General features: G+C 47.1%; 1 protein-coding gene and 1 long non-coding RNA gene across 2 annotated transcripts in view; one reads left to right on the top strand and one right to left on the bottom strand.

Moving 5' to 3' along the window:
* Window positions 1-14,530, top strand: part of LOC135822423 (uncharacterized) — a 66,839-nt gene that overhangs the window by 39,980 nt on the left and 12,329 nt on the right. The window lies entirely within an intron of this gene.
* LOC135822422 (uncharacterized) lies at window positions 277-13,124 on the bottom strand. Its single transcript, XM_065335192.1, has 5 exons — window positions 12,820-13,124; window positions 10,084-10,599; window positions 3,956-4,081; window positions 2,648-2,716; window positions 277-1,382 (listed from the first exon to the last, which is right to left on the bottom strand). The coding sequence occupies exons 2-3, from the start codon at window positions 10,532-10,534 to the stop codon at window positions 3,960-3,962; spliced, it is 573 nt and encodes a 190-aa protein (XP_065191264.1). The 5' UTR covers window positions 10,535-10,599; window positions 12,820-13,124; the 3' UTR covers window positions 277-1,382; window positions 2,648-2,716; window positions 3,956-3,959.

Raw genomic sequence — 14,530 nt, 5'->3', positions numbered from 1 at the left:
ACCATGTCCGAGATCCTAGGGATGTCGAAACGGCTTGTTGTCGCTGATGTCCAGAACTAGGGCATTAGCTAGTTGGGGAGAACCAATTTTAGATTTCGTTAGGTAAGTCGTTATTTTACGTTATTTTACGACTCATTGATTGAAATTGTCAGCATGTGATACGAATATTATTTTTATTGAAAATTGGAGCGGTCGATGTGATTTTGTTCTCGTGTTTGGATGATTTGCAGATCATGGTTGCCCTTTGCCGAGTGTTTATTTCCTATTGATGGTGATTAGAGATGGCACAGGGTTGATTTGTTGTAAAATTTGATGAAAATTACCCCCAAACACGGATCTTTCATACGAGAGGATTTTATTTATTGGGACACTATCTCGGCAACACCAGCGGAAGAGAGCTAGCACGAGCGAAGCAAAGGATATCGGAAAACGGCAGAGTGATAGCGATCATAAGCCGATCTTGGCAAACGAGCGATATGGAAGATGTTGTACATAATAGCGTAGTATTTTATTTGTCATTTGCTGCAGAGTTGAAAAGTACAATTCAAATTCAAATCAATTCAAAATTAATTCAAAAACTTCAATAGTGCGGTCCACCAGCCTTAGCTATCAGACTCACTGTCCGATTCACAGTCGGACTTACAGTCCAATCCACTGTCGACACTGCCCTCACCCTCATCATGTCATTGTGCGTATGCGTGCGCGCACACGCACACACACACACACACACACACACACACACCAGACAACACATGGCATTGTGCTCGTGCACGGGCGCACACAAACCGCACAACACATGGCATTGTGCGTGCGCGTCCGCGCGCGCACACACGCATAACACATAGCAAGCTAAAGATCAGCAAGAACCTGCTGCGACTGTGGCTGAGATAGCGCTGTAGAAGACACCACAGCCGCCACTGGTTGCCTCGCACCCGAGGTTGTAGTCAAAGCCGTACTAGCCGACACATCCGTACCCAGAGATGAAACTGATCCACTGGTGTTCACTTGAAGCGGCGGAGTAGTGGATCCTTTGAAGCCGAAATGAGTGGGCAACACGACATTGGCGGGGACAAGCCCACCAGAGGATATCGCAGCGGGCCTATCGTAACTCCTGGCAGTGAGCCTATCGTAATTCCTGGCAGTGGGCCCGTCGTAACTCCTGGCATTGGGCCGTTCTCTTGCCGGACATTGGGGTGCGGAGTGGACGTGGATGCGGGCAGGAAATCTGTGTTGACCGGCTGGACTGGGATGGTTGGAGTCGGGCCAGGTGTGTCAGTTCGGCAATGACTGGGTATTACCGGCCATCGGACCGTTTGCAGATGACACAGACAAGTGGTTGCTCCGTGAAGAGGAGCGATGCCATTTACCATACATGTCAATTGCTGAAGGAGACACACAGTTCAAACACAAAACGCAAATAAACACGCCACAATGAAATTCGATCCTTAAACAAGTCAAGTTCGCATGTCCGCGTTACCACGGGCTATACAATTGTGTTTAGAAAACAACCAGTTTATAATTCTGTCTCTTCTTGCATAAAAGTCAGCCTAGAATACTGACGTCTGCTTTGGACATTACTCTGACTCGGACCACACGCCCTGGTTTATTCTGACCTACATGTGTACCATGTGAAGTAGCGCGAGAGCCAAGCTGGTCATAATAATACGTGTAACAGCCACGAGCGTACTTCAACCAAAGAAGACTACCACATAACATGAGCATGAACACTTGCCATATTATTACAGGGTGCGACAGAGCTCTCGGCCATTGAAGAAAATGTTGAGTCACCTCCACCATTACACTGCGCACTTTAGCCGACTAGACCCTCCTGCACACAACCATCACCATTGCGAGGACACTTCCGTAGACGATATTGATAAACTCCTTCAGACAGCTGTTTCGCTAATACATAGCTCATCAGTGAAGGTAGATGTTGATGGTTGTGTGCAGGAGGGTCTAGTCGGCTAAAGAGCGCAGTGTAATGGTGGAGGTGACTCATCATGAACACTTGCATTCCATTTAATACATTCCTATGTTGTAGATGTCAGGCACTGTAGTGTTCACCTATACATACACATTGTGGCATTCCTTGGCCACTCAGAAATTCATGATAGTAGTGCATCGTGTTATGTTATGCATGCAGCATGTGCCGTTTCCCGAGTGAGCGCGCGCGCGCGCGTGAAATGAACGTAGCGGCTTTTAGTTGTTGTGCTTGAGTTGAGTCTGGACTCTTGTTGTTTTGGGGTGAAGAAATAAAGAATACTACAGGCACGTGTTGGTATTGTCATGATCTGGTGTGTACACGCGATCATGTGATCTTGTAGTTGAGCGTATGTGTTATTTGGATTTCCTTGGTCATGATCAAAAAATAAAACATGATCAAATTATGTCTACACATTCAACAGTGCCAAGAACTCACCTGGTCCCCTAGTAGCTCATTATCTTCTTTTTCAGCATGAAAGTTGGATACAGTGTACTAAGGCGGAGTGTGATGGTATACCACGTACGCATATGCCATGTACAATGTGATTGTCACGTGAGTGGATTTTTACGTACCCCACCAAGGGGCCAGCATAGCAAGTGTCCATTTTCCGAAGAGCTCTTGTGCTGCTAAACATACAGTGCCAGGTATTACCGGCGTACTCACATCTTCAGACCTTGCATTGCGCAACAGCCGCACTAGGACCTCTACGCCTCCTGCTTCACAAACAGCATACTGTGGGCAAAGAGGAGACAGAAGACAGATTTACACTCTAAACATTTTCCTGAAGTAAAAAATGCCCTCCCCTCCTTTTACAAATCCACACGCATTCCTATTGTGGGAAATCGTAAACAACTCCAACTATATTCTAGACATTCTATCCTGATGGCAGTCAAAATTTAGCCGCCAAAGTAAGGTTCTAAATTCCATGTTACCGCTGCACTTGCTCAACAAGCATTGACCACATTATAAAAGAATGTGCCCCACCGTCAGGCGAAATAGCACGTCATCGTACATTTGAGATCAGCGGGAAGAAGATGACGACGTCCACTAGTTTAGTATCTGTGCACACGAATCTGCTGTGTGTGTGACTCTGTGTGTCAGCTATGATATCATCTTCTGTGGTTCCATGCCTAGCATGTACGTCTGAACCATCCTGCAAAGTTTGAATGACGTAGGTTGAGCGATCGCTCCGCGAAATATACTTTTTGAAATTCTCTTCATAGTATATCTTCCACCATTGAAATTTCGAATTTCTTCAAAAAAAGTGCTGAGAGGGGTGGCTTCCAACCTCGATATGGCTTGTTCCAGGTATGCTTTGGAGCCATCTTCTGTTGAAGTAGTGGCGGGGATCTGCCCTGCAACTGCTACAACAAAAAATGATTCGATCTGAGAAAGGGTGAGACCGCGAATCTCGGTTGAATATTGAGTATTTCAAGCCTTTTCACGACGAAGATGGAGTTCTTTTTGGAGATGGACGTCGCGGCAAAGGACATGGTGTCCGATGTCTGGCGTCTGGTGAAGCCAGGGATCATTTTGTCCAGTCAGGTCGGCAGCCTAACCGTCGGTAAGCTTGTGTTTGGATCCCATTCTGCTCGATGTGGTAGATCACAAACAATTTGATATCGCACAAATTGATCTCAGCATCGTGCGTACGGTATTTTATATTCAGAAAATCCCAAAGTGTCTCTGTATGGCCGTCCTATGCCACGAGAAACTCCAATCAGGCTCCTATGTCCTCTGCCTTCGTGATTGAATGTCCACTTCGTTTGAACAACGAACACAACAATCGAGGACGGCTTTGCAATGAAAAATACAGCTATACTGGAGCTGAAAAAAAGAAGAAAAAAACGTGCTCAGGATGAGACTCGAGTACACGCATACTCTCCCAGCAGGTGAAACGCAAATTTTTGTGAAAAATGCGTGACGCCGACTGACCAGTAATTTCGCCTGACGCAGCTAGGTCACTCATACCTTATTAGGGACGCTGTGAGGACCGTAGGACATGTTTCTTAGCACACCCACGGCAGCGTGCTGCACCATTAATTTTCATCTCTCTGCAAAATGGGACCGACCAAGGCTGGTATGGCACCAAGATCCCTGCAAGGAAGAAGACACACACATTCACAAAATGGTCAATTGCTGGCATGTTGTTGGTGGATAATTCTCAATTTGAACTTGAAGCAGCAGCAGCAACAGCAACAGGAGAGGCAGCAGCAACAACAACAGGAGAGGCAGGAAAATCAGCAAGAGCGAAAGCAGTAACAGGGGAAGCAGCAGAAATAGCGGCACCAGCAGGGACAGCAGCAGCAGAAATAGTAGCAGCAGCAGCAAGAACAACAACAACAGCAGCAGCACGGGGAGCAGCAGCAGAAGCAGCAGCAGCAGTAGAAGACTAGATAGTTACTTGGCCAACTGAAAGTTGGAACAAACCTCCAGCTTACTTGTAGATTTACAGTCTCTAATAGATGATATGCCAAATAAGCGCTCGAAAAGTTGAGAGGGCATGCGATTGATGCGCCCAGGCTTAGCTTGTCAAGTGCACGGGATGTACAAAGTACACGGATTTTAGGCTTGTTGCGTGCTTACGCGATCAGGTGCTGCACGTGCATGAATGGAATGCATGCAGTTCCACCGTTACTAGTTTTAGCACTTCCTTCGGCGTTGAGATTACTGAAAAACTAACGCTGTAAATCTGGATAGAAGAAACAGTTTTGCTTGCTTTATAGCGGCTGGAGTGATTTTTCGCTGTCTTGTTTTCGGATGCCGACCAACCACGACCATTGCTGTGTTCCAGGATGTACTTGTGACCGGCGTTACTACCCGGCCCCAGCAAATGGTATTCGTCTTTTCCATAAATTTCCATCATCATGATCATCCTGAACTGTGAAGGAAATGGACTGTTGCTATTCGACGGGAGGAAAGGGAAGGAGAGCAAAAGAAAGTGACACTACAGTGGTGTGCTCTGACCATTTCTTGCCAGAAGATTATGTACAAGGGGAGAAAATCGCCAGAGCAAGACTGGTAAAACATTTCATTTTGTATCTGGAGTTTTCAATCTGGTCCGCCAAGACAACAGCGGCTGATGCTAACCGGCGTCGCTCTACCTCGTGTCGTGAGCTACTGCACGGGAGCTGCCTGAAGACATACCTATAATTGTAGTGATATCCCAGGCATACTGTCCCTATGCTGGAGGAAGCATTCGACAGTATTCAATGCAATCTGGGTGACTGCAAGAATGAAGTAGCAAAATTAAGTTTTTTTAAAGCGAAATGACTAACAGTCGCATGTTTGGATTTCTAGTATCCAGATTCAAAGACAAGTCATCATACCGTAGAATCCCGCGGATAAGCCCATGGGCTTATCTGTTTCACAAGGACATTTCGGTGGGCTTATACGAGAACATGGGCTTATACGCGGACATGGGCTTATACGCCGACACCAAGTTGTGTATCAAGGAAGTGAGAAGTACATTGCTGAAAACCACTGTGTAAACAAAAACAACGGATGATTGTGCTGAAATGTACGGAAAAAACTATAATGTGCACGTACTATGTACATGGTATGGCCAAGAGTCCATAATTTATGGACTCTCGGTATGACCTAGGCCCATGGGCTTGTACGATGAAGGTTTGTGATGTTCAAACAAACCCTGGGCTTATGCGCGGGCATGGGCTTATACGCGGGTGGGCTTATCCGCGGGATTCTACGGTATCAGTAACCAAGTTGCGCAACACACTCATTCGACGTTTCAAGCGGAGTCTCAAGATAACATTTGGCTACCCAGCAGCCACCATTTTGTCACCGCCACAAAATATTCCAGTCGCCATCCGTTATAACCTTATAATAATTATTACACCTTGTGTTTTTGCCTTGTTTTATAAATGTGTGCATGGCCGCCATGCTATAACGCCACAGCCCCCTCTTTGCAGAGTTTCCTTTGTTTTTAGGTCAAATATTCACCCTACGCTGGCTACGGAAGCCTTGACCAGGGGATAGCACACCCTCCCTTTAGCCTTACCTATTGCTGCTTCACGACATGGCTTCTCTTTGCAAAACATACAGGTACCTGGTCTCTGATAGCTGGAGTTTTCTTCCATCGGGAGCTGCTAGGCAGCCTCCTTGGTCATGCCGCAGAGGCTGCGTAGAAGGCGATTATGTTATAACAACCTTCTACATAACCTCTTTTGCAATACGTAATGGTGCAGTATGCAGCCTCGGCTTTTCATTCAACTTTTTGTCTCCATTTACCTCGAGCACCCTGTAAAAAGACGCATTGTCTGCAGGGATGGCACTAGTAAAATAATAAATACAACAATAATATAACAACTCTATTTGTGCTGGCCCTGACTAATAGCGGAAGCACATGAGAAACTGGTTGCCTGGAGCAATGAGGGAAGAAACGCTGATGTAATCTCACTCGGGCGAGGGATGAGGTGAAACCGCGAAGCAGGCAGGGTCTTGCTCCTCAGCCTATGCCATATGCCGCTGCCAATCTACTGTTGGGTATGGCGCTCTATTGCTATTGCCTCTGTTAGGAGCACGTTCTCTGTGAAGGCGGGATTTCCCAGTACAAAGGCAAATCAATGTTGCCAGTGTCAGTATGCCCAGGTGGTTGATAAGGGTTTTCGCAACTACGTTCCTTGGCCATTGTGCCCCATTGCTGTTGTTGCTAGGTTGCATATACCTTTCATCTCACAATAGTTGAGGGTCAGCACAATGCAACAATGTGGTGGAAGGAGCATGCAATGCTGCAGTACAAGTGCATTATGCAGACATCACTTCGAGTACATGCTTTCTTTTAGCACTGTAGCACACACTCAGCTCTCCTTCTTCTTTTGAGATGCCTTGACAAAGTATCTCTGCGGTCCAGAATCCTTTGGCTCTGGGAAGCAACACTCAACACTGTAAACGAATGGCGAGAAGAAGGACTCATTCCAGAATGGTTTCTGTGTCGTTAGGTACCTTTCTCGATTCTGAAGTTCAGCACTAGCAGAAGCACCACTTAGCAAATCCTCTGAGCGATGGCTCCAGGCCTCGGCGGGAAATTCTGCGTCTGTTTGTTGAGCAGCATCTATGATTTGATGGATTCGCCGGAGAAGCAGCTTCTTCTGTTCCCGATGCAGATGGTGTCAAGGTATTCGCTGCTGTAGCGACCAGTGAAGGAGGAACGGATTTTCATCGCCCTTTCGCTGCTCGTCGCCGACTGCCATCATTGTCCCCCGTCCTAACTAAGCTCTGGGGCGTTGAGAATAAAATGAACTCTTTCGGTCATTCCTCTGCAACAAATCATCTCGCTTTCCATCTACCGGTATCTCTCCCTCACGTAAGTCTTCAGCTGAGCAAAAGTCCATCTAGCAATCGTTTCGCCCACAGGTGGGTTCGCAAAACGAGAAGCAATTGCTGGGGTACTATTTCTTGCTGCCATATCCGGGTATCAAAATGAAAAATTGAAAGCAAACTATGCGCAAAGGTGTCAGAGTTCCTTTTCTTCATCCGAAAATTTTCTCCGACGGAATGCTAAAATGCAGTAACGGTGGAACTGCATGCATTCCATTCATGCACGTGCAGCACCTGATCGCGTAAGCACGCAACAAGCCTAAAATCCGTGTACTTTGCACATCCCGTGCACTTGACAATCTAAGCCTGGGCGCATCAATCGCTTGCCCTCTCAACTTTTCGAGCGCTTATTTGGCATATCATCTATTGACAATGATACGGTATTTCTCTGATGTTTCAAGTAAACATCAAAATTAAAAAAAACTTGCATTGCTACCATATAGGCTCTCCCAATGGGAGGGAGTCAGCCTTCATTCTATGCTGTGATTGTCTGCTTTGCTCCTCACCTCAGTTGAGTTTTGACATGGTGATTGGTACACACAATGCATGCTAAAGATACCCAGCGGCGTTGGCTACAGCCATCGTACCGCGGCTGTTGAGGAACCCCATCACGTCGTGCAGTGATAGCTGATGCGCTGGCGACCGGCCTGGCTGCTGCTGCTGCTGCTGCCTAGAGGAGTGTGACTGCGACTGCTGAGATTACTGGGAGTGCGCACCTGCCCGAGAGCTCTGCGCTGACTCGTTTCTTGCCGTCTGATAGTCATGTCCGTCCTCTACAAAGCAAGAATGAATAAAATCATGTATAGTGCCTTTGCTGTTTGCTGTTTGCGTTATGCAGGGCTCACTGACTTGTCAGTTTGAGCACTCTGGCAAGGTACGTTCGGACCTGATTGGAAATTTTTATTTCCATTGCTATCAGGTTCGGCCTCATTTCCTCTGTGCTGCGCCGACGAGTCCACAAAGGACGAAACAGTTCTGTCCGCAGATTGAGTAAAATCATGTATATGAATGTTCATGATTGTCCTGTTGCGGCCAGGGACACTGGCCTTGCAACGGCGAGCACTGCTGGTCATTTTTCACAGTGTACACATGAACTACAGTGCATGTATGAGGTAAATGCAGCAAGGACGCCGGCCGCGGTCATCCCATCGGATTTCAATATCCACAACAGTAGTTCTGCATTGACAAGCAATGCACAGACTTTTGCATGAAGAGGTGATTAGGTCCACATTGTTCAAGCAACAGAATGCTTTACAGCATGGAAAACTACCCACAAAAGTAAAACGTAATCGAGTATGGCGTACAATGCCCGTAAAAGGCAGAGCTCCCCACATTGTTTTCCCCTCCTTGCCTCACTCCACCCTATGTTCAGGCTACCCGTTTTGGACCTCCAGTTTTCTGACAAACACTTCAAAAATGCTACAATTTGTGTCAATCACCAAGAATTTGCTGACGATATAATCCCCTGATTTCTCCCAACCCGACTTAGATATTGTTGGCAGAACTCTAACGAGAGCAGTAACTGATATCTCCCGATGGCTTGAAGACATCGGCCTCGTAATGAATGCCAGCAAGACTCAGGTCATGTTCGTTCAGCCTCGTGGCGCAGCCATTGCCACACCCGATGTTTTCTGCAACAACGAGCAACTGGAGGTGACTGCCACCGCAAAGTACCTTGGTGTGATCGTTGACGACCAATTGTCATGGAGGCCACATGTCGACTATGTGTCACGTAGAACAGCACAAACCATAGGGCAATTGTGGAGGCACGGGCGTTCACTAACGCTGAGAGTTCGACGGTCGTGGTACACCAGTATGGTAAACAGCCAGCTGTGTTATGCTTCAGCAGCATTCTACCCAAGCCTCACAGCTCAGCTTCTCGACCGTTTGGGGAAGATCAGCAAGGCTGGAGTCAGAGCTGTGTTTCAGCTCCCTCGTCAAACACCGACCGCACCTCTTATTTCTAGATTAAATATTTCCCCACTAATCCATCATTTTAAGCTCAAGATTGTTGTTTTTGTCCATAGATGTCTTGCCTCCAATGCAAGCATGCTATTTTCGCCTTTCTTTCTGTTGATCCCTGAACCTGGTCTTGAGCAAAGCACACGCCGTGTTACACGTGGCCAGGTCTCACGTCTTCTCCAAATTCCATTTGTTCGTGGACCAGCATCTCGAGCGTCCATGCAATTCGTGGGCAGCGTGTATTGGAACAGGCTTCCGGCAAATATTCGTTGCCATGAAGATATTCTGGGTTTCAAAGCCCTGCTGTGCCCAGATGTTCTTGACACGCTTTCTCTGTCTTGAGTCATTCGTCAGACATGTGCATTTTGATCTTTTGGTTTGGCCTCTAATCGACAAACTGACTTTTCTCCTCAAATACCTCAACTTCTCTATTTCTATTTCATACATCTGCTTCGTTTATTCCTTACTCTTTTCTGTCTATCTTTTTATTTTCTTTCCCTTGTCATGTAATCACTGTCACTTACATACAAATACCGTCATAAAATATAAAACACAAGTTTTTCTCCCCTTTTTCTATTTCTTGTTTTTCATTAGCTTTAGCATGTTCATTCACATTCTTCATCATTTGTGAGAACTAGACCTGGTCTAGTGAGAAGGCATTCTACTGCCTGTAATTCTGGTGAAGTAAAATAAAGTAACAACAACAACAACAACAACAACAACAATGGAAGTTTCCGTGACGATTCCCTACAGGATTGGTGGGGAGGGGGGAGGGGGGTTGGATATACATGTCAGCTCACCTGATGGGGTTTCCGAATGGTCCATGGCCTGGGCAGCAATGGCCTGTCGTGAGTGGCTGTTCATTCCCCTGATCGCCAGTGCTACCTCCTGTTCCTGAGACTCCTGCCGTTTAACTGGGTGTCGGGCCCGTGAGGCACCATCTGGCTGCTCATTGTACCGGGACGGAATGCTTGAAATATGCTGATAGCTGCCATCGTCTGTTCGATTTCCCCGGACCAGGCTATTGTACTGGCTGAGATGTTGATTGGCGAGACTGGCAGGTAGCGCAGCTTCGTCACTGTACCAGGACGGCGGTGACCTCAGTGGCGATATCGTGCTGTCCTTTCCCACACCGGGATTGACTTCTGCAGCCGCACCGTAGCCGCGAGGGTCGGCTTCCGACTCGGGAATAGGGTCAATGGACGATGCACGGCGTGGCAGTGTGCTCTCCCCATCGCCGCCACGTCGCATGCTGTCATTGCTGCCGTACCGACCCCTGGTTTGGCTTCCTCCAGTCAACACACTGAGTCTTAGGTCTACATGCACGCATAGGAACAGCAAGCCAAATACTTCAGATATGATTGTAAAGAACAGAAACCATCACCCTGTGCTGTTGTGATAGCAAATGAATGTGCACTGTGTACACCTTGCACCTTGCCTTGACGATTAGCACCATGACATCACGATACTATGCTTAGGTTGCTGGCCTGAGAGAAGAATTATCTATACACTCCCTGATTCATGTGAAAGTGCAAACGCCATTCTATCACTATTATCTTACTTTCAATACTTAGGACAGGACCATGCTACTATCCCACGGCATGCGTTACACTTAGCATACATAGTGATACTCATTCTTCCAAGTTGCTTCACGTTATGATCTTGCATTTGTAAGCCCTATTTGAATATTGTGGCCAGCTGTCTTTTATGGTACGGTACGGGATAGCGCCAGTCATGCCGACGGCACAAACACACATGGAATTAAAGCTGTGTGGACCCTGGCTAGCACCAGACGTTACTGAAGTAACATCTTTTGCATAGCTACGGGAATAAAATCAGTTCAGCGACTGGCGAGTTCGAGATCACAACAGGGATCTCAACGGGGGCTATTGACGCTGTGAAATTTTTAGTGTTGAAACGAGCGTATCTATAACAAACAAGCGATCAGTTTCATCGATGTGGCAATTATGATTTTTAAATATTTTTTTCCTAAGTTCGATATTTTTGAGCTGGTTCAAATTATCACCGCCGGCATATGGGGTTGCTGCTGCTTCACTTCGGACTGCTGTTTGGTGTCGAGATGTCTTTTCAACGCCGTCGTTGAACAGCCTTTGAAAGAATACTAGTAGACCGCTTTCACAAGTAGCCCTGTTCTTCGCTGCATCGCGGGAAAAAACTTCCAAACGACTGAGCGTAACTTTCACTCAAATGGAGAGTTGACAGAAGCATGACCTGCGACAGGTCAGCAGATGCGAAACAAGACAAGTCCACCAAAGCTGCAATGACAACTGAAACAACTCAGTGTCGTGCAGATACAGTCACTGTAACTGCGAGTGATTTTCACTTTGCGCGGGACTAGACTCTCGTCGTCTCGATCGACCAGGGAGTCGAAAAATATTCTACGACTCCCCGGTCGACATGTACTGCCATGTGTACGGTGTTTGTTAGCGCAAACGAGCTGGCCGCACTAACGAGCCGAGTTTCCGGCGAGCGAGCTAACGAGTACACTCTACCCGGTGAGATCGTTTCAACACTAGACATCTTCTTTGCTGAAAGCTTCAATTGAGCAATGTGTGAGTGTGAGCATGTACTATCACTCCTCAGTAAGTGGGTGAGGACAAGGTGCAGAAAAAAGATTGACTGCATCAGGGTATCCCTCCCGGGATCCAACTGCAGTTACCCCTGCCCTCAGTGAAAGCAATACTTGCTACTAGTGTGGGTGGCTAAATCAGAGTGGATCTGATATAAGCTTCACTAGCACTATTGATTATACAAGAGTTAATCTAGCCAGAAGCAGTCCATGGTTAGCAGGTCAGGGCCGGAGGCTGTTTCTGCTTCCGCGGAGCGGCCGAAGGGCCATCTTTAAGGGGGTCTGGGGTCCTCCCTAAGAAAATGTTTGGAATTTAGACGGCAAATCATGCACTCTGGGCGACTCCCTGTACAAAATCATACATCGAAACTTTTTCTCCCCGGTTTTGGACATTCCACGTGGACCGACTTTTTGGGAAATTGGTATGGCCATGGTCGTACCGGCCGTACCAGTGGCGCCGGCCCTGCAGGTATGTATACTTCAAATAGAAAGTATATGAACCCTGGAACCAACAAAGGTGGCAGGTACAACATTGCACCTTCAAGCAGCCGAGCCTGTTGGCAACAGACCCAACACAATCAGGCATAAGTGTACCTACCAACTGAACTAGCTGGCACACACACACACACACACACACACAAACACAAACAAACACACACACACACACACAACCGCTCACACGCACACACATTCAGACATGCCTGTCGCGGAAGCGATGATGGCGAACAGCTATGTTTGACATAGCAACTTGTGCTGGGATTACACCATTCAACAGCTTGCAAGGCTGATGAATTGACCACCACTAATTTTATCCTGGTATCTACTATCCACCACACAGCTGATGCATGCATAAACACACACACACACACACACACACACACACACAAACACACACACACACGCACTACAACGCATAATATTATCATTATGAACAAACTGACCATACCTGGTGCCGTCGGCAATGCTGCTGTGGGCTTTGCTCCTGCGTCCTGGGAACGATAATCCTGCTCATTCAGCGTGCTACGTATTTTGCTGTTAGTACTGAGACGGACGGCTACTGAAAATGTTATTGCGTCTGCGTTGTTGTGATTGCTGTTGCTACGCTGCCTGCTCTTCCCATGGCTGTTGCTTCTGCTATGACTGCGGATCTTGTTATGCCTGTGGTTCTTGCTATGGCTGATGTTGCCAAGCCTGTTGGTCTCATCTCTTATCTGCCATAATGCCTGATGTTGTATGCGTGACACACCTGATACTGACTAATACCTCTGTCTTCTTCACGTAACACTCCGTCAATGCCGTTTCAGTTCTGCCTCCGGACACACTTGAAGTGCTTAGTGAACACCAGCAAGCCTTCAGTGTGTAATTTCTGGAACTGGCTGTTGTCGTTTGGATGCTGCACACAATTACAGCCAGGAATTCTGCACTGACGCAATCGAAGACTTGAGCTTGGGATAGGCAGTGACATGTTCATAATGCAAATAGATGATGTCATATTCCAGTGGCGAATGTCCACGTCGCGCTAATCCTATCACACTCTGCTCTGATCTTCTTCATGAGGCTCAACTGCCACGGACTCAGTTCTACAAGCACTATAACACAGCTAAATGGGTGATACTACATGCAAGTACATGTAGATCAGCACATCTACGATTGTTCTTCCACTTAAAGAATCGTCCCTTCGTTTCACAGCATAGAATAGGCGAATAGCTGTCTCTGAGCTAGTAACCAGGAGGGACATCCTTTACTTCGTCTTGTGCAGACTGAGTCTTGGCCACTCCGCTCTCGAATGGCTATTCGCTCACCGAGCAACTCTCTTTCTTGTCTCCAGCGCGCTAGCGGCGTCCACTCAGCGTCAGAGCCAGCTGCGATTTCTCGAATCGGCAGCAACTTCGCAGTCTCATATTCATAAGGACACTCTGACACAACAAAAATTAATGTAATTGTTACTTCGCTGTCTCCAGAATCCTCAGAGCCAGCCGCACACTACTCCACAAGACTCCTTTTGTCGATACTGAGAAGCTGAGCTACTTACCTGCCGAGAAACAGCAGGGTGCTCGGTAGTACGAGTAGTGGCAAGAGTCCATAAACTCTTGCAGTCTTCTGTCTTGGGTACTACACTGGTAAAAAGACATCATCGCAAGAAGAAGTAAACAAACCATACTAGGTACATGTACTAGACTGTACTTCGGCTTCGGCAAAATATTTTTCTCCTGGCCTGTAACGCTATCATGCTCTATACTGTACTAGACTGTAGCCTGTGTAGGTCAAGACTGGGTCACGTCACCATGGTCACGGCAAAGACTAAGTCACGTTGCGAAGGACTAAGTAAAGGGACCGTCACTTAATTTTTGCCGACTACCCGCCAAAAAAATCTTTTCGTTTCACGTGTCAGACACGTCCGGCGTCCGCGAGCGCGCGCGTACGACTCGACTCGCTAGCGCTACCTACTACTACAGTACTAGTACCTAGTACCTTTCAGTTTCACGTCAAGCAATATCTGTTCACCACACATGGCTGGATAGCGCGTACATGCAAACATTGTTACATGATTGTCAGATTGAAGACTTGCAAAATTATTTTTACAAGTCCAGGCGCTAGGCGCTAGGCGCTAGGCCTAGGCGCACTAATGCCTACACTAGTAATGCGTAATGGCAGCT

This window comes from Sycon ciliatum, chromosome 8 (genome assembly GCF_964019385.1).
Source record: "Sycon ciliatum chromosome 8, ocSycCili1.1, whole genome shotgun sequence".
Classification (NCBI taxonomy): Eukaryota; Metazoa; Porifera; class Calcarea; order Leucosolenida; family Sycettidae; genus Sycon; species Sycon ciliatum.
The sequence above is the reverse complement of the archived record's forward strand: the minus strand, read 5'-3'. Positions and strand labels throughout refer to the sequence as shown.